At 40.9% G+C, this 25,447-nt stretch overlaps 1 protein-coding gene across 1 annotated transcript in view; it reads left to right on the forward strand.

Annotated features, from left to right (window-relative positions):
• Positions 1-25,447, forward strand: part of LOC111153125 (IQ motif containing H) — a 184,957-nt gene that overhangs the window by 14,243 nt on the left and 145,267 nt on the right. Inside the window, exon 4 of the mRNA XM_022511922.1 lies at positions 2,207-2,324. Within this exon, the coding sequence (XP_022367630.1) occupies positions 2,207-2,324 (118 nt within the window). The remainder of the gene's footprint in view (positions 1-2,206; positions 2,325-25,447) is intronic.

The raw sequence follows: 25,447 nt of genomic DNA on the forward strand, positions 1-25,447 counted from the left end.
TTAAAAAAAAAAAAAAAAGAGGGGTGCCTCGGTGGTTCAGTGAGTTAAGCCTCTGCCTTCAGCTCAGGTCAAGATCTCAGGGTCCTGGGATCGAGCCCTGCATCGGGCCCTCTGCTCGGCAGGGAGCCTGCTTCCCCCATCCCTCTCTCCACCTGCCTCTCTGCCTACTTGTGATCTCTGCCTGTCAAATAAACAGATAAAATCTTAAAAAAAAAAAAAAAGAGCTCCTGCCAATACAAAAAACAAAAACAACTTACATATCAGAGAGATAGAAATACAGATAAGCAGCAAATATGTGAAATATATTTACTCTCACAGGGAAGCCAGGAAAATGCAAAGTAAACCATATATTACTATTTTTTCTTTTCCGATTAGCACAACTAGATCATTTATACCACCCTCACACTCAGGGCTGATGAGGTGGCAGTAGGATGGGATTGCTTTAGTTCTACTACTGAAGGGATAAGTTGGCCTGAAGTCCTTAAAGGCAATTTTTCAACGGGTGCGAGAAGCTTTTGAAAATTGTCATTTTTTAAATTTAGCAGTTGTACTTCTAGGAAATACAGACACCTGTAGATGAAGTGTGCTGGGAGAAGCACTCACCACTCCTTGATCAGGCCACCCATCTTCCTGTGGGTCTGTGCCCCCAGGAAAAACCCCAGACAGTTACCTTCACAAGTTTTTCTTGGTTATGGCACCTCATAGGTGAGACAGGAAGACTGGAAGGGGCTGGAGTTAGCTAATAGCTAATTGCCCTTCCTCAGGTCAGAGGATAATTTTCCTTGAGAGCTGGCCTTTATTATTTTTTTAAAAAATATTTTATTTATTTGACAGACAGAAATCACAAGCAGGCAGAGAGAAAGAGGAGGAAGCAGGCAACCTGCTGAGCAGAGAGCCCCATGTGGGGCTCAATCCCAGGACCCTGGGATCATGACCTGAGCTCAAGGCAGAGGCTTTAACCCACTGAGCCACCCAGGCACCGCAGGAGCTGGCCTTTAATACAAAGAACAGAACAAAGAACAGAATTCTCTGGGAGTAGTTTGAACCGGTTTCTTTTCTCTCCCCACTGCTAGAGGCAGGAAGGGATTTTCTTCAGACCTCATAGGGAGAACATGGTGGGGCTCGTAGAGGTAAAACTCAGGAAAGTAGGCCTCCCTCTGTCCCACCAAGCCTTGGCCCCTTAGGGCTTATAACACTCAAGCTAAGGCACACTGAGCCTCTGGCAATCTGGTAAGTGGAGGCTAACTGTTCTTGCCAATACCAGCGCCAGCAATAGACTTCCTCTCTGGAGCTTTATCCAGGTCTGTGTGTCTGTCTGACTCTGTCTGTCTCTCCAGTTTTCAGGGCAGTAGTTTTCCCTGTAACCTTGATTCTCTGATTGATCTAAGAAGAATTGCTTTTCACTTTGTTCAGCTTTTTTTTTTTTTTTTTTTAAATCACTCCCATCCTCCCAATACCTTCCAAGCTCTTTACATGTTGAAGTGAAACCAGGAGCCCACAAACTGCTTTTTCACGATAATTTCATGGACGTGGGCATCACAGTAGAGTCAAGAGATTGAGTCACTGTGGTTGAGTTTAACTGATCTTAATTATGTTGACCATTTTAAAGAATGGGGATTTGCTTTCCGATGAAAAGTTTTAAGACCTACATTCCACACACAGTCATTCTTATAATCTTATTTTGTTTTTGTGCTGCTCGCCCATGGAGCTGCCCACTGCTTAATAAGGAAGACCTTTAACCAGCCTTTGATCCTTAAGTCTTGGCAGTTCTATAAAATAGCAGAAGTTTAAAGACTAGAAGTGCTAACTGCTTAGAGACCAGCATTTTGAACTTCTTTAACATTGTGATAATCTGTGATTTGGCTTTACAAAACAAAACACAGCATGTTGTATTTTTTTCTCCCAAGAATGTTTTATAGTGTAGTAATCTGGTCAGTTGTGGGTCATATAACCTCAGCCAGAAATAGACCTTTTTTACGTGCAATAGTGGTCATTATCAGACTCAAGTTCTTATGCTTAATAAAACAAGTGCAGGTTTCTAGTGGTAAAAATGCTAAAGTCAGTCTAGTTCACTGTAATTAACAATGGAATATTTCCTGTAAAATCCAAATTAACTAGGAAGCATTGTTTTAAAATTACCAATTTGTGAAGTTGTGAAGATAAATTCTATTTTAAATTTTCTTTTTCTTTCTTTTCTTAAACTTAGGTTGCTTCCAACTGTAATTGATCAGAAATCATTTATTTTCCCTCTAGAATCTGAGGGTAGACTTTGGCAACCCCAAAGACAGCACAGTACATTTCCACATGCCTTTCCAAGAATAAAGGTAGGAACAGAGATATCTATAAAGACAGAAAGGGGATGAGTGATTGGGGAGACTGGGGGGAAGGGGGGCTGGGGAAGGACATCTGAGGCATCTCAAGTGCCTTTTTGGGATGGTGAAATGTTCTGGAATTTGAGAGTGGCAATGATTGCCCAACTCCATGGCTCTCCTGAACACCATTGAACTGTACACTTTAGAAGGGTAAATTTAAGGTATGTGAATTATGTCTCAATAAAGCTGTTTTAGGAATAAAAAAAACTTTCCAGAGTAAAGGCAGCAAATTTACTTTGTGTTCGAAATGAGAGAACATGCCACTGTTTTTTCAGATATGTTCATGACACTGTGGGTTTCTACCACACAAGAGCTTTCTTCAGAAAGCAAAATATACCAAGATACAGTGCCTTCGCATTTCTAAATTAGCCAATAATCATGCCTCAGATAAACCAACGGCTACACTGCTGCCACTGGGCAAAGCTAGAATTTCTGAACAGAGCCCTCCAAGGGAAGTTTCCAGGGGGCAAGGACTAGAGCTCAAGAGGTTACTGATTTTGCCTGCTGGGTGTTCTTGCAATTGGATTCCTGTTCCATCCCCGACTCCCCAGAAGTGGGAACAGCTCACCTCCTGTCAGTGCTTCGGGAACACTAACTAGACCCACCTTCAGAACGATCCTAGAGGGCGTGCTATTATTGTTTTCATTTCACTGATGAAGAAGCCAAGGTACAGAAATGTTAGAGAAATTGTCCAGGAGGACACAGCTAGTCAAAGTCAGAGGCAGGACCATGGAACCAGAAACACAGGGATAACCACTGCGGTACCCCTTTTCAGATAATAGCTTTGTTGGGGTATAATTAATAGACCATCGAATTCACCCTTTTTAAGTGGACTTGAGTGGATTTTCGTGTATTCACCCAAGTCGTGCAGCCATCACACAGTGCCCTTATTAGAACGGTGTTAGCCGTGTTTTTCTTCGATCACACCTGACAAGATCTGTAACTAGATTTTTTTTTAAATGTCTATTCTCCCAGTAGAATAGAAGTTTAATGAGGGCGGGAGCCGTGTCAGTCTGTTCACTGCTGTATGTTGCCAGGGGACTCTCGATAAAGGTTTGTTGAATGAAGAAATGAAACCACGATGACCACTCCCCCGTGTAGTCAGTCAGTCTCGGCTCCACGACCTTCCCAAAGCAGCGCGCTCCTACCTTCCACACTGCCCTTCATACCCTGTGTCTGCTCGGCCACTGTCTGTAGAGTATTTTGGCACTCTCAGTGCCAAACACCGTTGGAGGCACACGGGGACGAATGACGCCAGGTCCCTACTCTCAGAGCTTATGTTCTCACTGGGGGAGACAGATCATTGACAAGAAAATACCAGCTAATAATAAAGGCTCTCCTGAAAATAAAACAGAACGTCATGAGAAAGGGAGCTTAAAGGTCTCACACCTCCTTTCCTGTTAAGTCTCTGCTAACTGTGAAATTTTTTTTTTTCCCCTCAAGAATCTCAGGAGGGTCACTGGTGTTCCCAAGTGGAAGATTAGAGCTCTCTGGTTTGTGAGGACAATGAAACAACATATCTGATATTAGGACTATTTAGAATGTATAGCTGTTATTATTATTCCAGAAAAAAATAAAACTATGGCCCAGAAATTTATTTTCCTGAAAGAGTTTTGCATCCTGGCAAATGATCACAACGATAATAAATCTTATGTGTTGAATATAACCCCAGAGCTCTTTTAAATACTGAGAGCATGGGTGAGCTTCATTTAAAAGGAGCACGGACTGTTTCCTACCCTGGCTTTACCTCCAGGGCCTAGATCCCAATTGTTGTTTTATTTCTAATATCCGTGACATCTGCTTAAAAATGCATAACCGCTGACACACAAGATAGTCCTAATTTTGCATTGTAAACTCAATGACAAACAGTGCTGTTTTGCCAGCTGTTCCTGCAAGCCTACTACACCAGCTTAAAAGCTTGTATTATTAAGTAGCAGTGAAATCCAACTGGGATATTACCACCTTTAATTGCCCACTGCCAACCTGCTCAACTAGGTAAACCCCAGTTGCTTCTTTCAGCTCTCTTTCTCCAAAGTAGATAACGATTTTTGGAATTCCATTTCACACCAAAAACTTACATGACAAACCATTAGGAGTTGCTCGATTATAATTAAAAGCCATAATTAAGAATTCTTTGGACAGCTACATGCAAAAGAATGAAACTAGACTCTCATACCACACACAAAAATAAATTCAAAATGGATTAATGACCTAAATATGAGACCTGAAACCATATAACTTCTAGAAGAAACCAGGCAAGTAATCTCTTTGACATCAACCTTAGCAATATTTTCCTAGATATGTCCCCTAGGCAAGGGAAACAAAAGCAGAAATAAGCTATTTGGATTACACCAGAATAAAAACCTTTTGCACAGCAAAGGAAACCATCAGCAAAACACTAAGGCAACCTACTGAATGGGAAAAGATATTTGCAAATGTTAAGATGTTAATATCCAAAATATATAAAGAACTTACACCACTAAACACTAAAAAAAAAAAATGGGCATTCCATAAAAACATTTAAAAATGGGCAGAGTGCCTGAATAGTCATTTTATCAAAGAAGACATAGAGATGACCAGCAACACATGCAGAAATGATCAACATCACTCATCATCAGGGAAATGCAAATCAAAACCACAATGAGATATCACCTTACACCTATCAGAATGGCTAGAATCAAAAAGATAAGAAACAACCAGTGTTGGCGAGGATGTGGAAGAAAGGGAAGCCTGGTGCACTGTTGGTGGGAATGTATATTGGTACAGCCTCTGTGGAAGGCTCTATGTAGGTTCCTCAAACAATTAAAAATAGAACTACCATATGATCTAGTAATTCCACTAATGGGTATTCACCTAAAGAAAATGACAACACTCATTCAAAAAGATACATGCCTCCCTGTGTTTATTGCAACATTATTTATAATAGCCAAGATATGTAAACAGCCCAAGTGTCCACTGATAGATGAATGGATAAAGAAGAATGGACACACACACACACACACACACACACACAGTGGAATATTACTCATTCCTAAACAAGAATGAGATCGTGCCATTTGTGACAACATAGATGGACCTCGAGGGCGTTATGCCAAGTGAAATAAGTCAGACAGAGAAAGGCAGATACTGTTTAATTTCACTCACATGTGGAATCTGAAAAACCAAACAACTGAACAAATACCAGACTCTTAAATAGAGAGAATAAAAACTGGTGGTTGCCACAGGGGAGGGGGATGGGTGAAATAGATAAGAGGAGATTAAGTAGTACAAACTTGCAGTTATAAAAAGTAAATAAGTCGGGGTGCCTGGGTTAGGTAAGCACCTGCATTTGGCTCAGGTCATGATCCCAGGATCCTGGGATGGAGCCCTGCATCGGGCTCCCTGCTCAGCGGGAAGTCGCTCATCCCTCTCTCTCCCTGCCCCCTGCTCATGCTTTCTCTCTCCCCTTCTCTCTAATAAAATCTTAAAAAAAAAAAAAAAGTAAATAAGTCACAGAGATGAAAAGTACAGCATAGGAAATAGAGTTAGTAATATTGTAGAAAAAGAATCGTTGATTTTCTTTTATCTTCAAAAAAGCCATATTGTGGGGAGCCTGGGTGGCTCAGTGGGTTAGGCCGCTGCCTTCGGCTCAGGTCATGATCTCAGGGTCCTGGGATCGAGTCCCGCATCGGGCTCTCTGCCCTGCGGGGAGCCTGCTTCCCTCCTTCTCTCTCTCTGCCTGCCTCTCCATCTACTTGTGATCTCTCTCTGTCAGATAAATAAATAAAATCTTAAAAAAAAAAGCCATATTGTGATAACTTTTTTCACAGTGTATCTTTGTTCTACATCAGCACCTGCTCAACCACTCTTTGGGGCTCGTTGGACTATAGGCACATCTGTACTTGTAACAGATAAGAAAGGATTGGAAATAAAAAAAACAAAGGAGGAAGTGGAGGGAAGAAGAGAAGGAGAAAAAATTTATAGGCCAAGAGAGTACTTGATTTTCTTATTATATCTGGCAAGCTAATTCCTACACTGTTTAGAGCGAAGGGCCTACTTATAAGCATGGTACAGCTGGTATGTCTGTGGAGCAGGAAAGATAAACCCATCCCATTGCTTAAGAACTATTCCCTTTATTAATCCCGTAAAACGGATGCCTTAGCAGTCAAACAAACTTAAAAAAAAAATACTGTGATCTAATACAATGCAGCCATGTGTCTAAGATGGGAAGGCTCTGATTTTGTGAATTGGGATCGAATTGAGAAAGTGATTTTCAAACTTTGATCAAAATGAAAGTTTTGAGGACTTTGGACATTATGAGGAATCTTATGGTGAGAGATGAAAACAGGAAAAAGAGCAGGTAAGGGCTGCTTCCCCGACTATTGCTGTGAGTCTTGCCTTACTGAGTGGTGGGTGGCAGGTTTTGCCCAGGAGACAGTAGAGCAGAGCAGGCAAAAGAGAGCGCCACAATAAGTGAACCATTGTGAGTTCTTTCTTCTCCCAAGAGCAGTGACTTTTAAAAAAATATTGCCTGTGGCTTTTTACTGAAGGGTTTTAAAATACAGACCTAATGACATTTCACCCCTCAATGCTTTAACATGCATCTTTAAAAATGTGCACATTTCAGGGCCGCCTGGGTGGCTCAGTGGGTTAAAGCCTCTGCCTTCCGCTCAGGTCATGATCTCAGGGTCCCGGGATCGAGCCTGGCATCGTGCTTTCTGCTCAGCAGGGAGCCTGCTTCCCTTCCTCTCTCTCTGCCTGCCTCTCTGCCTACTTGTGATCTCTGTCTGTCAGATAAGTAAATAATCTTTTTTAAAAAATGTGCACATTCTGTCTTGCCCACAATAACATTATCATACCTAAAAAAATGAACAATAATTCGTGAATATAACAAATACTCTGATCAAATTTCCCCAATTGATCCTCAAATGACTTTTTCTGATCCTTTATCCAAACCCAGATCTGCTTATATTCATTGCATTTGATTATTTTATTTCTTAAGGCTCTAATAATCCAAAGCAGGAAGGCTCAGTTCAATTCATTTCTATAATTGGTGTCCAGCCTAAAGTAGGCTCTGAAGAGAGGACAACGTCATGGTTAGACGTATGGGTTCACAGCCTGGCTCCGCCACGTCCTATCTGTTCCTTGGCGAGTCACTTAACCTCTGTCAGTGCCTCAGTTCCCCGTCTGCAAAATGGGCATAAGGATAGCCCCCACCCCAGAGAGCTGCTGTAAGGATAAATGAATTAACGTAGGTAAATGTTTATAACAGTGCCCCATATGTGCCCGAGTGTTAATTCTTATTATTTGCTGATGAATACTTGTCAACCTTAATTATGTACTCACTGTGTACCAGACATTTTAGGCATCAGCCAAATCTCTGCTCTCACGGAATTGACATTCTAGTGGGGGTCAGGCAGTCATTTGGGAAAAAAAAAATGATTTGCAAAGTAAATATATAGTATGTTAGTTGGTGAGAGAAACGGGGAAGGAACCTAGGGGCATTGGATGGTCTCCCTTGTAAGGTAACACTTGAGCAGAAATCTGAGGGTATGTCTTTGGCTATTTGGAGGAAGATCATTTCAGGTAGAGGAAACACAAAACGTAAAGACCCTATCTTAGAAGTACAAGTGATGCGGAAATGTTGGGGTTTGGAGCAAATGGTCCAGAGAGAATTCTCAAGACATCTTTGGGGCAAAGAGGTGGTTTTATTAAAACTAGGGACAGCACCTGTGGGCAGAAAGAGCTGCGCTGGGATTGTGAGGGGTGGCCCATTATATATTTTCAAGTTGGGAGGGGGTTAGGGGTAGCATAAGTCTTAAAGGAATTTTGGAAGCAAGGTTTCCAGGACCTTGAGGGGTTAGTTGTTTTTAGGAAAAGGTCATTTATTACTGTCTAGTAAAGCCTTAGTCATGACCCTTCAGATGTATATCAGTGGGCCATATGCTTGGAAGATGATTGCTAACATGGATCTTGGGTGGTAGAGATAAAGGAAGTTTCCAAAGGAAAGTTTACATGTTAAAGGAGGTTTATAGGATCCTGGAGGTCAGGCTAATGTTAAGCTAAGATTGCCTTTTGCTCTTAGCAAAGTGTCCTAGAGGAAGGTCACTCTTTCTGTCTCAAGGACTTGTCAATGGGTTGTAGGCAGTAAGAAATTTTAATTTTTCTGGAGGGGACTATGCAGGGGAAGGGAAGTAGGAAAAGCGGGAAGAGGCCAGATGTTGTAGACCATTGTGAGGACTTCCGGTTGCTCTCTGAGTGAGGTGGGAAGCCACTGGGGTCTTTTCCTGTTATGAGGTAGAAGGGGAAGAACAGCAGCGCAGGCACCATTTAGGAGCCTGTGTGGGCCATGTTGATGAGATCCTAGCTCATCCTCACAATGCCTGAGGGGAAGGAATTATCATCCCTGTTTCATAGATAAGGAAATAGAAGGTGGGAGATGATTCTAATTTAAAACAAAGTGACAGCAGAACTGGGATTCAAACGCAGGTGTGTTTGACCTCAAAGTTCTGGCTTTCCTTCCCATTATTAAAAAAATAAAAAAAAAACTTAAGCTCCCTTCCTGTGTTTATCACGGAGAAATTTAAGACCAAAAAAAAAAAGCAAAACAGCAGGATAAACTCCTGATTTGGTTCACAGATGGCCCTAACTATCCCCAGAATTATCCTCAGCTATGTCCTTCCAAACTTTCCCAGAGAAACTTCTCAATCAATGTACCTGATTAAAGTGACCTTTTTCACTTTCTGATTTGTTGCAACAATGTTAATGTAGCAATTATGAAGCCACATTAGAATTATTTATAATACATTAGGATACCTGAACATATGCAATACTGTTTTACTGTAACTGGTTAGTATTCAATTGGTTTATACATACATTTTAAAGAGGTTTATACCTTACAGTGTACAAAAGCTATAGGTAATGGGACAGAAGATTAAGCATGGTATTTGGGGCTATTTCTATCAAAAATAGGCATCAAAAATGGGCCCTTAGGACTGTATCTTCTAAGAATATTTTTTCTATGGGAAGATTCAATTAGCTACATATTTATGACTCATGGCACCTTCTCCAAAAACTTGTTACTAATTGTAATTGTGAAGACTCCCCAAATTTTATTTTATGGTATCCCATGGTTCAGTGACATTTCAAAGGTGGCATTCCAAATTTCTCTTGCCTTGCTCCATGGCTTACCAGGAAATACTAACTTCTGGGCACACAGAAGACCCATCATTCCCTGGCCGCCAACTCATGAGGGTAGTTTGTAGCGAAGGGAGGGAAGCCAGAGAATTAGCAATTGGCCCAGGTGCCACAAAAATTGGACAGAATGTCACCTTTGGCACACACTACTGCTGTCCTCTGATGACTGTGTCACTGTGGCATACAGTAATGAGAACACTCACACAAAAATGCCCTTCATCACTGGTAAGCTATTTCCTCAAATATTTTAATTTTAATGGTTCTGTGCGCTGGGTGGTAGACACATGAATCTCTGTGCTAGAGGAAGCTCAGAGTCTGTAGTCAGAGTGCCATCAGAGACGTTTAGAAAAATGCTCTGGTAGGGTTGGAGTGTGGTGTATGCCGAATGCCTGGGCTTTGTTATAACCAGTCATTACATCATCTTTCCAATCTGTTTCGAGTACAGTTGTCTCTGACCTCTGTGTCCTAGTCTGCCAGCTCACATAGCGTGTTCTTGCAGGAATTCTTCTAGACTTTAAGGACCTGCACTGACGGCTCATTCTTTCACTATTTATCACTTTCGCCTGATTGTCCTTTTCCTCCTTAGGTAGGTTAGGTTGAGGGCTTGTGACAGAAATTTTTACGAAAGAAATTGTTTCTTGAATGGACTCAAAAATATAGAAGGAAATCCATGTAAGCAACATCCGACTTGAAGAGTTACCATAATTTTACAATCCTCCTTTTGTCGCTTCCCTCCACATTTTTTGGTGCAGTCTTTTGAAGCAAATCCCAGACATCATATCATTTTACCCATAAGCACTTCAGATAAGGACTTTAAAAAAAAAGTAACTATTATCACATCTAACACATTTAACAATGCATTAATACTATAGAATTCCCAGGCTCTGTTCCGTTTCTCCCAATTGTCTTAAAGTTGTTGTTCTAATGTTTGAATTAGGATGTAGACAAGGTCCACACAAGACATTTGCATCTCATTTTATCTACGACATTTCCCCCTCATTTAAAAAAATGCCACTTACTGGCTAAAGAAACCAGGTCACTGGTCGGATAGGTTTCTCTTCACTGTTTGAATTTGGCTGATCGCAATCTCATGGTGTCATTTTATGTTTTCCTCTGTCCCTAGTATTTCTTGTAAACTGGTGGTTTTATCGAGAAGCTTGACCAGATTCAGGTAGCATCTTTTGGGGAGAAATAGGTCAGAGGTGGTGCTCTGTACTTCCCCTTATCGGATATCAGGAAGCAATTTCTTTTTCTCCTCTAAAGACGTTAAGATTGATCAGTGGGTCTGAGTATTACTGGCTCAATCTACCCTTTATAAAATTCCCCTAGTGGTATTAGAGACCACTGAGGTTTGCCTACATACATTATTTCTTTAGGGATTGCAAAGCAGTGTTATTACAATTCACCCTTCCTTCTGCATTTATTGGCTTCTACGAAGAACTGTCCCTTCCTGACTCTTCGGTGCACCTGAAAAATAGATTTTTCAGGAAAAGCAGGATCAATGCTTGATTCTTTTCCTTTATCTACTTTCAAATTCATGTATCAATTTTGTCAAGTAGGTTTCCTCGCAAGGAGGGGAAACATTAAGAACTCACGGGTTTTTATATATTTGGAGTGTTTCAATCCATTACAGTGATTATGTTTTGGCCAGTAAGCTCCTGAGTACTGCTTTGTCATTGCAAGATACTTACTGGACGTTAGTCATTTCCCTCATGAACAACCCTGTGAAGGTAGGTATTATTACCCAGCTTTGGAAATGAGAAATCTAGATCACATGGCTTGAACCACGATTTGAAGTCTATTGTTCTTTCCATTAAATATAATAATGGTTGAAAGAATCAGAGCATTCAAGGTGACTGGATTCTTCCCTTTTTCTTTCTTTTTTTTTTTTTTTTTCTGGTTTTAAGATTAAACAGCAGAGGGCGCCTGGGTGGCTCAGTGGGTTAAAGCCTCTGCCTTCGGCTCAGGTCATGATCTCGGGGTCCTGGGATCGAGCCCTGCTTCGGGCTCTCTGCTCTGCAGGAAGCCTGCTTCCCCCCCCCCTCTCTCTCTGCCTGCCTCTCTGCCTACTTGTGATCTCTGTCTGTCAAATAAATAAATAAAATCTTAAAAAAAAAAGATTAAACAGCAGAGGTCTCTAACCAGTGGGAATAGGATATTAAGCAATATACACTTTAGAAGACATTACTTGGGGCAAACACTGTTGAGAATAATGTTATGCTGATAACACCGTAACTTAGTAAATAGCCCATCTCAACTTCGTTTGTGAAGCATTTCAATTTTGATTACTCTGTGTGGGATCTACTGCTCAGATGTAGGTCATTTTATGGTCTGCCCATGTCTGGGGAGCTGGTATGACACGCTGCCTAGTGTTTTTAATTCAGAACTTCTTCGAAAAGAAACCTTAGCCTCTTATGTTTAAACCCTCGTTTTAATAGCATAAGCTATTTCCTTCTTAGATAGCTTTGTGGGCACAGTAATAAAATAAATACCACAGAATCACTGATGAGATGAAAATTGAGCTCCCTGCTTCTGTGCGGCCATGTAGGTAAAACAGTAATTGGCTCTGATAATAACTTTCGTTCTTACAAGCCAAAGTCTAAATGAGAGTCACATTTGATATATCCGCTTGTAATTACTATCAAAAGGAGAGAATTCCAAGTTTGGATGGTTTAGTGACTCAAGATAGATTAAATAAATGGTGGCCTTTCCTTGATTGATTCAAGAAAAATTTCTGAAATTATTTTTAATATTTATCTTGCTGTTGGTAGAAATTACCTTCTGGGGTTCGCTCTTCTGCTTAACGGAATGATTAATTTCATTTTTCTTTTTTAAACTGACAAGCGTTTTTCTTGAAAGGATCTTATTACTGGGTCTGATAATGCAGCTCAGGCTTTTAAGTATTTTCCTAAACAGTTCTATAGGTGCTCTGTGAGACAAATTAAAATTAGGAGTGTAGTTGGTAGTGATTTACACCAAAGCTGTTTGATACATTAATATTATTCAAAGGTGGTCTCTTTTATATGTTTTTAAAAGGGAAACTTAATCATGTGTTACTATTATTTTGGTATATACATGTTTTGATGCCAAAATAGTAAATATTAGAACATTAATCATTTTAAAGAACCTCTCCTATTGCTTTTAGAAGCCAACTAATACATAATTGAAATTACAACCTGTCATTCCTTTGGGATTTCTATTTACATTTGGATTCCCGTCTATAAAGTTCTATGCCCAGTGCCACAGAAATGTAACAATGAGCAGAGAACTGGATTTCGATGCCACTTTTAACAATGATTCTGTACTTGATAATTTCCTCCCTATACCCGTACCATAGCCACACAAAGTTGATGGAGCATAATAAAACTAAGAAAACTGCTATGGTCCACCGAGCCAATGATCCCAGAATTAAAAAGTTTTAACAAAGCTTAGACATGATAGATGAAGCTATTACCATCAGTTGTATCCAGGGCTCACATTTAAAAAGCACTCTAATTACAGAAACCACACCCAGTCAATATAATACATATTAGCAATTTCCTAATCCTTGGTGGGGTGGAAATTATTCTGAAAGTTTAATTAAGAAGGAAAAAATTATGTTCAGGTATTAATTTCCATAAAAGAGGCATTCAGTTTCCACGCAAAAGCCCCGGAGTGGTGCTGTGAGTGTGGGTTCCCCGCAGAAGGAAAGCCATTTATAATTAGACACGACGTTGCTTTTGCAACCCCATGTACCTCCAGGAGAAGGAAACAGATATGCTTTCTTTGCAACCTATCCTGCATGGGTTAAATAAAGTGGATAGCTGAGTGCCGTTATTTAGAGATTTAGCTTAAAAACTGCTATTAAAAAAAACACACACAAAAGGGAGGTTTGGGGCCTGTGTTAGGAAATAAATTATCTGGACAGCACACATCCCATAGGTATCTTTGTAGACTTCCCCTTCACTCTGACCTTAGGCACAGCCCCGTTCATGAACGCTTATCATCAAAGAAATAGCTGGATCATGAACTAATCTTGCCGGTGTCTATGACCATTTTAACTGTTGCACCACATCACCCCCAGAACTAAGACACTCAATTGAAAGGAAAAAAAAATTTTTAATTGCTCACAACACCTCCTTTCTAAAAAGTCACAAAAACCTCGTATTTTAGGATTCCATTTATATGAAATGCCCAGAAAGTGCACATCTAAGAGACAGAAAGTAGACTAACAGTTGCCAAGGGCTGAAAGGAGGAGCAAACAGTGAGTGATTGTTAATGGGTGTGAGGTTTCTTTTGGGGGTGATGAAAATGTTCTTTTTTAAGATTTTATTTATTTGACAGAGAGAGACACAGTGAGAGAGGGAACACAAGCAGGGGGAGTGGGAGAGGGAGAAGCAGGCTTCCCACCAAGCAGGGAGCCGGATGCAGGGCTCGATCCCAGGACCCCGGGATCATGACCTCAGCCGAAGGCAGACGCTTAACGACTGAGCCACCCAGACACCCCAATGAAAATGTTCTGAAATTAGGGATGATGGTTGCACAACTTTGTGAATATGCTAAAAACCACTGACTGACTTACATACTTTTAAAGGTGTAAATTTTACGGAATGTGAATTATATCACAATAAAAAGTCACAAGACCTCAGAAACGGTTGTAATGTCATATTCCTTAAGTGTCAACTTACCTTTTAGCCTGAAATCATAGAATACCAAAGCCGCGGAGGGTGTGTGTGTGTGTGTGTGTGTGTGTGTGTGTGTATGTGGCGGGGTGGGGCGGGGGTGGGGGAGAGGTGGCTTGGTGTGTGTGGGTGGGGGAGGTGGGTTGGGGTGGGAGGGGCGGAGTTTAGAGGGTGGGCCTGAGGTGAATAGTTCTTCAAGAGACCCTCAATTGCTGTGTTTGGCAAGTAAAGAAACTTACTTTCAAAGAAGGAAAGTGACTTACCCAAGGTAACATGCAGGCAGTCCAGGGGAGGGCAAGTTTGGAACCCAACTAGGTCTCTCCCCTTTTCCACTACCACTGTGCTGTCTTCTCTGGTGGTTTACAGTTAGGTATCTCAGCAGTAACTAATTTGAATTCTTTAAAATGAGAAACACGTGGTTCAAATGACATGTTTTTATGTTTTTTTCTAATGACAGCACACATTTTTCCTAGAGACAGCAAAATCTCTGTGAAGAAGTAAATAAACATGTTGTGGTGAATTCACCACGTCCAAAGTGAGATTCACCTGTAAATGTCCCTCGAGGAAAATGGCCACATTAACAGACCAAGGGAGCCCTCTACCTGTGTGTTTGTAGTATAGATTTCATTGGCAAAATCCTTGACCTGGAAAGCTAAAAATAAACTGAGACCAGGTATTCTGGTCCTTTGTCTACCTTGGTTGGCTTCTGGTATTATTTGGGAGGAAATGAATGGTGCCCAAGGATATATTTTTATGAACAATAGGATACATGGAGGAAAATCTACACAAAGTTCTTTTTCTATGAATAAAAGAGACCAATTAGCAGCCTAAATAAAACCAAATATATATAGGTACATATATATAATTTTTGCCTTAAGAACTATATTATTATATTATGTAATTATTTTCAAAAAACTTCACACTCCTTTGAGGATATAAAATGTTAGTAAGCACTTTTGTTCATTCAGCATGAAAGTTTCATTGTTTCTTTGTTTCAGCGAAAGATAGGGTTGAATGTAAAAATCATGCAGGATCCCGAGAACGTCCACCACAGAACTGCTGTAAATGCGAACTATGGGATCAGTTTGCCATATATTAATCAGAGAAAAGCGTGTGTAAGTAATGACTTGGTTTAATGAGCTCTTAATTTTTTTTTAAGAATCAAAAGCCATATATTTTATAAGCTACAATGTAGATTTTAAGCAAAGATTTTGATCCTTAGGATTTTGGGGAGATGAAATGGAGTGGCTTTCATTCCGTTTATAATTACAAATGATTAAAAACATGTTAACCTGTTTTTTTTAAAAGATCTATTTGTAGCTCGTTTAAATTTGTTTTATCTGATATTCCTAAATAATCGGTATCATAATTTTAACAAGGATGAAATAATTCAACAACAAAAAGAATGAAGGAGAAATTTTAAATATGTTATTTCTTAGATAGTGGGGTTACCACTAGAAAAAGCAAAAGAAAACAGCGGCATGGTAATCGGCTCCAATGCGTATGACCACCCGGTACACAAAATTTAGGAATATTATTCTAAGCCTGAAGCAAGCATGGAATCATTCTTTATGTGAGCAAAATGATGGGAAGGAAGAACGATCAAATGGAGACTGGCATTAAGTGATCTCAGAGTCTGTGCCTGTATTTGCCCCTGACTGGCTGCTAAGCGTCCAAAAGCGAGGACTGTGCTGTTTTGTGGGGTTTTCTTAGGAGATTTAACAGGAGTGCTTCGTTTTAATTGAGAAATTATTTGCCTTGCGATTATTTCTAATACTGAAAACAACCACTGAGGGGACACCTATACATTGGTAAATACATTTTTAACCTTCAGTTTCTCTCAAAAGCTCTTAAATGTATGGTTTGGGGAGATCAAAACTAAAAAAAACAAGATGAATTTTAGAATTAAATTGCAAAACTCTTTCTAACCAGAATAGTCTCTTGGATTAATCCTCTAAATTTCCCACACAGACATTTTCATCTGCCTACTTCATTCGTATAACCCTGAAATATATATTTTACTTTCTTTCTATGTGCTTTATGTTATTCTAACAGGTTTGGCTTAAGTGCACTTTATCATAGAAATACTTCTATAGCCTAAGAAATAACCAGAAAGTTAGATATTTTTATTCCTGCTGAAACTTTATTTAAAATGTCACTATGAATAATGTGAAAGGGTTTTTATCTGCTTCCCATGAGCCCAAAGCCCTTGAAATAAAAATATTATTTCTCTGGCTGCACAGACAGAAGCAGATTTCTCTTTTGTTGTTGTTGGTTTCCCGCTTCAATCTAGAATTAATATTGGCTTAGCTCGCAGAGTGCTGGGGCTTTGTAGCCCGAGGTAACCACTGCATTTTCCGCAAACTTTTCCTGATGAATATCAAAGCTTAAAAAGGCACGCCTCTAGATTTAGAGAGGATTATGCTTGGCTTTAATGAATGGGAGTGAAGATTCAGACATAAATAGGAATTTGAATTTATATCCAAAATCTGGGACAGAACCTTAGTCATTTGTTATATTCTTTTTTCTAATTCCCAAGAGGATGAGTGCTTTGGTTATTGTGCTCATGTACTTCAAACACAGAGGGTTTAGGAAAGCACTTGGCTTTGCATGATACATAGATAATATACACCCATTTGTTGTATTAAAGATCCTTTTTCCCATTAAAACTTGACTCCATGAAAATCTACACCAGAGCGCTTTAAAACGTATGGATATTAGATACATTTTCCTCAAGCTATTAGCATTTCAATCAAAAGAGTTGGCCCCATCAGTTCATCATATACATAGGACGGTAGTCCCTGAAAGTCAGCATTTTTCATTTTGGATTTATAAAATGGAATCACTGTGCCAAAAGTCCTGTTCGAGAAATATTTGGGTGTTGGTTTTAAACAATCACGTAGAGATTTTGGAAACAGATACAGCTGTGATTTACTACTTATAAAAATGTTTCTGAAATCACTTCCCCAAACTGAAGCAATGTGTCTAGCGCTGTGATGTATAGTTAATTAGAAAAGCAGCATCAAGGCTAATCGCTTTTTAGAACTACTCTAAACACTCAGAGGGGATTATGATTTGGCTGCCGAGGGCCATGTGTTTCCTTCCTTCTTATGAAACTTAAACAGCTTGTCAAAAGCCTGTAAATGATCTTCGACATTTTTGACAGAGCAGATTTGAATATGTAGCTGATCTACATGATTAGTTCCTAGAAACTGATATTTTCTCCATTTTATGAAGAGGTATGTTCTTCCTAATCATAAGGGGTCGTGTAGAGGTTTAGCAACGTTGAAAGCACATATACCCCAGACACACACACACACACACACACACACACACACACACACCCATATATGCCTTCAGAATTGTATATCCTGTAACTATATGTAAAATCAATTTACCAAAAAGTACTAAAAGTGAAACTCACTGGTGATTTTTTCCAATATCTTAAGTCTGAAAAATTATACAACAACAACAACAACAACAACAACTTTCTAACAGGTTTTAGAGTAGAGCCTCACAAGCACGGGGACACAAGAAGAAATCTCTGATACATCAGCTTCATGCTTTCTCACTGCCGTCTAGTTCCAGTTAGATTTTCTGATGCAACGCATTCGAAGATCTACAGAAAATTTGACTTAGATTTATTTCGTTTAAATAAAAAGGGTTTCTTACGAGGCTTGAAACATGTATCTGTTAGCATGAATTTTAAAAGAACAATTATGAATGCATAACAAAATAGCCAAACAAAACATTGCTTTGAATCGCTGCACAAATAACTCTGATTATAACTGTTATGACCTAGAAAAGAATCATAAAACCATTTTTCTTGTTGGCAACCTAGGAGTTGCTGTAGAATTATACCAGTCCTTTGGTCCCACTTTCCAAATAAATAAATATATAATGCAATGTAAACTTAGAATCTTTTATTTATTCATGAGGTTGAATTTAATACTATTATGATTTCTCGATTTTATGAGTCATACGTTATGCGGTGTTTTTCACTAACTTAGTTGGGTAGCAACCACACTTCACAAATCATAGTTTCATTCTTTACTGTTTCACTTGGGGTGTACACAGTCATCTCTCTGGTGAAAGTACGTTCGTTTCTGGGATGATAAAGTAATGAAAAGTAAGGCAATTGTGTTCGTGTCAAATGATTAGAAGCAGCCCCAGAAGAAAGGGGGAGGGTCGGGCGGAGGGGTTGGGGGTGGGGAGAAAGAAGAACGATTTCAAAACATGATTGTGTTTTAAGCCCCATGCATATGGCCACAATTACAGTCACAACGTAATTTGGCGATGGGAGCAGAATTAGATTTAAACAAATTGATGTTACACTGCAGTAATTCAGAATGAGCTTGTTGCATTTATAAACCATAACAAGAAGCAGAGTGAATTAAAAACCCTTCTTGTCACTAAAAATAAAAAAGGGAATAATTGCTGAGATGGAGTTAACAGATGACTATAGTCAGCATCCTTTCAGCCTAGATACGGGAAAGTGAAGGTCACCCCCATCTCGGATGACAAAGAGGGAACATTTTGTTGGTAACAAATTCATCTTTTGAAAGGTCGCCATTTGTTTTAAGTTTTCCTCCCGTTCTTGTCATCTGGAATCAGAGATTGACTGTCACTTCACTAGGCAGGGGTGCAGTTGAACCAGACAAAGCTGGTTCTGTACGTATCAGCATTCCTTGACAAAACTCGGTGCCTGATTGCGATGCCATGGGCTGCTGGTTTACAGCTGTCTCCGGACAAGAACGGAGGCCCACCCCTGAATCCCAATAAGACGGGCCTGCCTATTCTGCCTGCTGCAAGTTGGCCCTCTGCCCACAAGTAAAATGTATTGTAGTTCAAGCCAGCAATTATCTCTTTTACTTCCTTCTGTGCTGCTTCTGTTCCTTTTTTCCAAAAACAGATGTGGGTATTCGCTCAAGTTCCACATCTCCTCTTTCTCACACCTGCCGGGTCAGAATTTTGACAGAGGGAGAGTCTGAGGGAGCCAGCAGACAACAGTCAGATGGAATTTCTTGGAGAGCAGTTTAAAAAGAAAATGTGGGTTTTCCAGGAAACGTGGAGTCAGCATCTTGGTCCCCCTTCCTTTTCCCAGGAGCATTTGGTAAATTAAATTAGTGGAACAAAAAGGAAAATTGCTTTAAAGACATTCAGAAATGCCATATTTATGACACACAGTCATTACCCAAGCATGGTGACGGCATGCACAGACAGCATCCCCACTTCTGTCGCGAAAGAGAGCTCTCTCGTCGGGTCGCTTGGAAAGAGTTTTCCAGAAATCAAGGACTTCTCGTGCTCCTCCTGATTCCTCAGATGTACACCACTGATACGGCAGTGGTGGTGCCCATGGACAGGGTGGCGTATCGCCTTTCTCGGTGGCTGCTCTTTAGAACTTCAGTTCTGCCTGGGTTTTGAGTCCTGGAAAAGCTGGAGAAAGTGATGAGACGATTGTCATTGGCTGCCGTCCGGGCTCTCTCACAAAAGCCCAGTAGGGCTCCGGGAGCCGGAAGAGGCTATTAGAGGCTATGCCCTCATCCGATAACAGATGCAAAACAATCCAGTGATAGGGAGTTTCAGGACTTCTTGAGAATGTGTTGCCTGAGTTTCTGTGTTGGGATGCTGCATGCTTTCCCAGACCCTCCAACCCTATGATGAACTCCCAGCACTCGCTAGCTCTCAGCGTAGGGATTCTGGGTAAGACTAGACTGCCCGGTGTGACTCCTGCCGGATGAGGGACCTCCCAGAAACAGCCTATGTTGTTTCGTGTGTAAAATGTCCATATTAAGAGTATCTCATAAGATTGTATTGGGGCTTAGGGGCGCCTGGGTGGCTCAGTGGGTTAAGCCTCTGCCTTCGGCTCAGGTCATGATCCCAGGGTCCTGGGATTGAGCCCCGCATCGGGCTCTCTGCTCAGCGGGGAGCCTGCTTCCCTTCCTCTCTGCCTGCCTCTCTGCCTACTTGTGATCTCTGTCTGATAAATAAATAATATCTTTAAGGAAAAAAAAAAGATTGTATTGGGATTTAGAGGAGAGAATTCAAGGCACTTAGCAAAGGTCCTGGTACAAATAAGGGCTCTGAAAATATTAGTTGTGACTAGTGGCGGTTTTCCCGATCGTACTGTGCCACGTTTTATATTGTCATTTAAAACTTACGTTACTGGAGGGGTTGAGGGAGAGAGCCAAAATATTGCTGAAATACTTTCCAAGGGTTCTGTTTAGTATTTCCTATCATGATGCCTTCTTTCCCACACTAATATGAGAGCAGGGACCTTGCTGTCTGTTCTGTTTGCCTGTTTTTCAGAACCTTCCCTGCCCCAAGCAGTGTTTTGCACATAATAGGTACACAGGAGAGGACTGGTCTGTCTCCTCCTGTGTACAGTCTCCGATTGAAACTAAGTGACCTGATGCTGAGTCCAAAAGTGAAGAAATGATGTGGCTGGCCGCGGTCACCCTGTTGCATAGGGCATCCTCCCACTAGGCCATCTGAGCGAGTTTTCCTAGTGAAACAGCCTCGCTCCTGGATTCCTGCCACAGTCTTGCCACCAACTAGTTGTTTCTAAGAGCAGGTGACTCCACCTCGTTCATTCCCATCTTCCAGGGTTATAAAATGGGGAGGCTGGGCTGGAGGTGGTCTGGTAAGGTGGGAAGCATGTGGAGTCGAGTGAGTCAGTTTGGGTCCTATCTGCCGTCTTCCAGTTATGCAACCCCGGGCAAGAAAATGCAATCTCAAGTCCTCAGTTTCCTCTTCTGCAGAGTCAGGATAGTGGTGCCCGTTAGGCAAGGGGGTTCTGGGAATCACAGATAACATAATATTGCTGGCACAACATAGGTACCTAATAAGGCTCCTGGCTTTGGGGAAAATGAGTTAATATTAGAAATCTCATACTTCCTCCGCCTTCTTCACACCCGTGCTCCTGGGGAAGGATCTGATTTGGTTCCTTTCACACTTGTATAAATGAGGAATAAGGCTTAATGCTCTTGTTTTCAAACTGTTATGGAGAACTCCGATGAGTTTCAGGGAGACTGCAAACATTTAGTTCATATTTAATTTTTTGCTAAGTATTTGAACCATTTTCAAGTGTAGTAAAGAAAACACAGACATATTTAGGTTTCAGTACCCAGTACACACTAGATACCATCAATGGGTTAGTTTGTGCAGTCAGGTTAATTCTGTGCATGCGTGGGCAACACACACACGCACATTTGAATTCTCTAGAAAGGTGGTTTTTTTTATTAGATAGGGTGTATCTTTGTACTAGTCATATTTTGAAATTCAGATCTGCTCATACACTCCCATAATAATCACACAAATAAGCAAAGGTTAAGTCAGCAGGTACGCGTCAAGGTCTTAAAGCAGCGCCTCGCCCCTACTAAGCATTCCGCGGGTGTCAGCGCTACAACACGTGTGGGCCACCGTGCACGCAGGGCCGGGCGCGTTCTCTGGAGCTCCCATTGGGCAGCATAACAGTCAATGGTACAATTACAATAATAAATGTTACCTGGTGAGAATACGGCATTATGGATCGTCTCATTGTTCATTTTATTTTATTTATTTTTTCTTTTTTTAAACAAATACACATTGATGTTGTAATTGCCTTAGTCATGGGACAAGTCTCATTAGCCAAAGGACTTGGTCTTTTTTTTTTTAAGATTTTATTTATTTGGCAGAGAGATCACAAGTAGGCAGAGAGGCAGGCAGAGAGAGAGGGGGAAGCAGGCTCCCTGCTGAGAATAGAGTCCGAGGCCGGGCTCGATCCCAGGACCCTGAGATCATGACCCGAGCCGAAGGCAGCGGCTTAACCCACTGAACCACCCAGGCACCCTTCATTGCTCATTTTAGGTTTGGGTTGGTTCTCACCTGGTTGGAGATGAGCTGTACGATCCTCATCTGGCAATGTGGGGCCGCTGTGTGACTTTGCTTACAGCCATACCTGAAACATCGGCAGTAAAGCATCCCCTTAAAATCTGGACTCAAAACGCAAAATGAAATTAGATTGTTTTGCAGTTGAGTGACTATCTGAAAGAGAAGGGTGCTGAGGTACCGGAGAAGACATTTCAATGGGGCATGATGGAACGTCTTACAATGTTACAGGACACATTTGAAAAATACTTCCAGTCATTCGATCCCTCTGAGAACAAGAGCCCTTGCCAAACTGTGCCAGACCCTGTGCTAAATGCTTTAAGTACACTCTCATATTTAACCCTTATAAAACAGATGCTGTTTTTATAACCGTTTTACACATGAGGAAACTGAGACTAAGATTACACTATTCGCCTAAGGTTATGAAGTAGGTAAGGGGAGTTAGGATTCAAAGTATTTATGAAATCTACTGGAAAAATCTCCCTAAATTAAGTACTCACCAACTAATCCTTAATCACTAAAGAATACGAACAGTTCTTAGATATCGTTAGTGATTCCATTTTGAAACAAAAAATTCCTACTATCCTTTAAAGCTCCCGGACCATTTTAATTGAGGGAACTCCGAAGATTATAAACACCATAACAAATTGTTAGCTCTTTGAAATTCCTTACCCACTGACATCAGAATGCTCTCCATCTTGTGCATGTAAGGAAAAAAAAAATACAGAAATAAATCGTATGCTGAGATGGATGCAAGATGGTGGTTATTATCTGTAACTCTTGATTTCATAATTTGCCTTCATTAAGACAACCTCGTTGTTTCCAGTGCTGATTTGCATATAATATATATGCTTATTTGTGTATATAATTCAACATGTAGAATTACACTAAAGTCTTATAAAACTTGCATTTATTTACATATCGGCATTCTATTCAAGGTTGCATTTGAAAAAAAATAGCTTCTACTCCTGAAAATAAATTTGAAAATCTTTTGGCATGGAGTATTACTTCTCCCGTGGGTTTTTGTTTTTTAACAAGAGGAAATCCTCTATTTAATTAAACCAAAGGAGTTAGGCTCTATTAAGGGATTTCAAGCATGAGTGGACAGGGAGAAGGGGGATTTGGGGATTCAGGAAGAGAGACTTTCACTGCCCTGGAACCATCATCCCAGGGCAGCAGCCACCTGCTAACCAGCTAGCCTTGCTCCCTGATGTGATCCGATGCCTTTGCACTTTGTGATTTGGGTTTTGGGCTTGAGTTTTGGTAACTAGGAGGCTATGTTTCTAACCTCATAATTGCACTTTGAGGAGCCAAAAATTCTGTAGATGGTGGAGCCTGAGTCAGTTCTATGATAGTGTTAGGGCATCAGCGGTCCATGGCTAGAACTGTATTTCAGTATACTTGGTTGCCAATGTATATCATTTCATGCATTATGAAAATATTATTCTAAGAGTAGGTGTCTCCAGACTCCCAAAGGGGTCCATGACCCACCCCACAAATTAGAACTCCCTGTAAGATTTCCTTCACTTTCCCACAAATATCCAGTGTGGAGCAAAGTTTGTATCAGAACAGAGAAGTATCCTAAAAACTCTGCATTCTTTATGGATTAAAAACTCAACTTCTCTTAGTGGATGGTACAGGAAACCTACCATGGATATATTTAGACCGCCACTGCAGATTTTCATAAGAATTGCATCTTCATGAGTGAAAATATAAACCTCCTGCTTCCCTCTAACCACTGTGGCTTTTCCATCGCAAGGAGGAAAATGGAACTGCTACATGAGAGGTAATGCTTGCATGATTATAGTAGCATTCTATTTAGAACGAAGCAAAGGAAAGATACTATAGCAAGTGGCACAGTAACATTAGCCACAAGAGAAATGGGCCTAATAGAATTGTTTTTATCATGGCCCAGGTTAATTATCCACTGAGAGGTACTTGAGATGAATAAATACAATTGCTGTGTTCTCCAATATTCTAACCCATTGTACCTTAAACTGTACTTGAATTCAAGTATACATTCCTAGCCTTTTAAAACCTCATTGGTAGAACAGAAGTAAGTACCCACAGACTAGAGTAATTCACCCTATACTTTCTTTAAAAGCATCTTCTCGGAATCAAAATGTGTAATATAAGCCCAGAAGATATTTATTTGGAGGAGATCCTTCTCATTAGGCCGTAACATTGGGACAATATACCACCAAAACATCCAATTTATATAGTCTTTGATTTCCATCTCTATCTGCAATGATAGCCTGGATAAATCTGTTTATGGTTGGCAACCATGAGGTTTGAAGTAGCCGTGAGCTCGTCAATGGAAAGAACCATAGCCCAAGAGGAGACTTGGAGGACGTGGGTACGAATAGAGCCCCACCGCTGCTGTCATAGCCTTGTGGTCATGGGAACATCATTCAGTCTCTAAGGACTGAGATGTCCCGTCTGTATCCTGAGAAGACAAATTGGTTTGTTCACAGCCATCGTCAGGGCCACAGCTCTGATTCTGGGACTCCCAGATTAATGCTGCATTGGCGCTTTCGGGAACTGCCAGCCTCTGGCACAGAGTAATGATAACTGCAGCTGCCTCCGGGGCAGAGGTAGGGAGCATGAGACAAGATAGGCCTTGGAGGAGCTGGCAGGCATGGCTGAGAGAAGAGGGGAAGCTCTTCTGGAAGCACCAGAAGCTATACAAGCTAAACAAGCAAAGATAGAGGTGGAGAAGGAGGAGTAACAGAAGGTGGCTTGGAGCTTCGCCTAACCAACTTGAGTTTTTTATAAAGGGAAGAGAGCAAAAGACGTGGCTGGAGGGTAAGGCCAACTGATGGTTGGCCTTGAATGGGCTACTGAAATCTAATTGTGTGATCTCAGCTTAGATCATAAAAAGAAAGGCTGAAGGCAGTTTCTGAAATTAGATCACTTCTCCAGATGCTCTCACCGAATGGCAGCTTTAGAATTCTCCAGAACGATCCCTTTCCCTTGATGTCCTCATTGGTTATTAAACTATTTCCTCTCTCTGTGGCAATAAAGATTTCTTGAATAGCATTATCTAGCAGTATCTCTTGAACTTGTTCAATGCTCCTGAAACGGCCTATTTAGACTTCTGCAGGAAGCCCTGACCATTTCCAAGCAGCTCTGTCCCTGTCATACGAATGGCCACCCAGAGCTGCCAGTCCCCCACTGAATAGTCCCCACTGCTCCCGAGGACTCTACTAGAACCCCATCCTTAATCCGCACGTCTCACCTCTCCCTCCAGCGTTAGTTCAAAACAGGGTCTAGGGCAAGATTGGTGGAGGCAGGAGAGCAGGTAGAGCACAGGGGTGAATGGCTCCTCGCAAATGCTGTCTGCCCTCCTCCCAACTCCACCCTGCACCC

Source organism: Enhydra lutris, unplaced genomic scaffold (genome assembly GCF_002288905.1).
Source record: "Enhydra lutris kenyoni isolate GAN:26980312 unplaced genomic scaffold, ASM228890v2 scaffoldscaffold31, whole genome shotgun sequence".
Classification (NCBI taxonomy): Eukaryota; Metazoa; Chordata; class Mammalia; order Carnivora; family Mustelidae; genus Enhydra; species Enhydra lutris.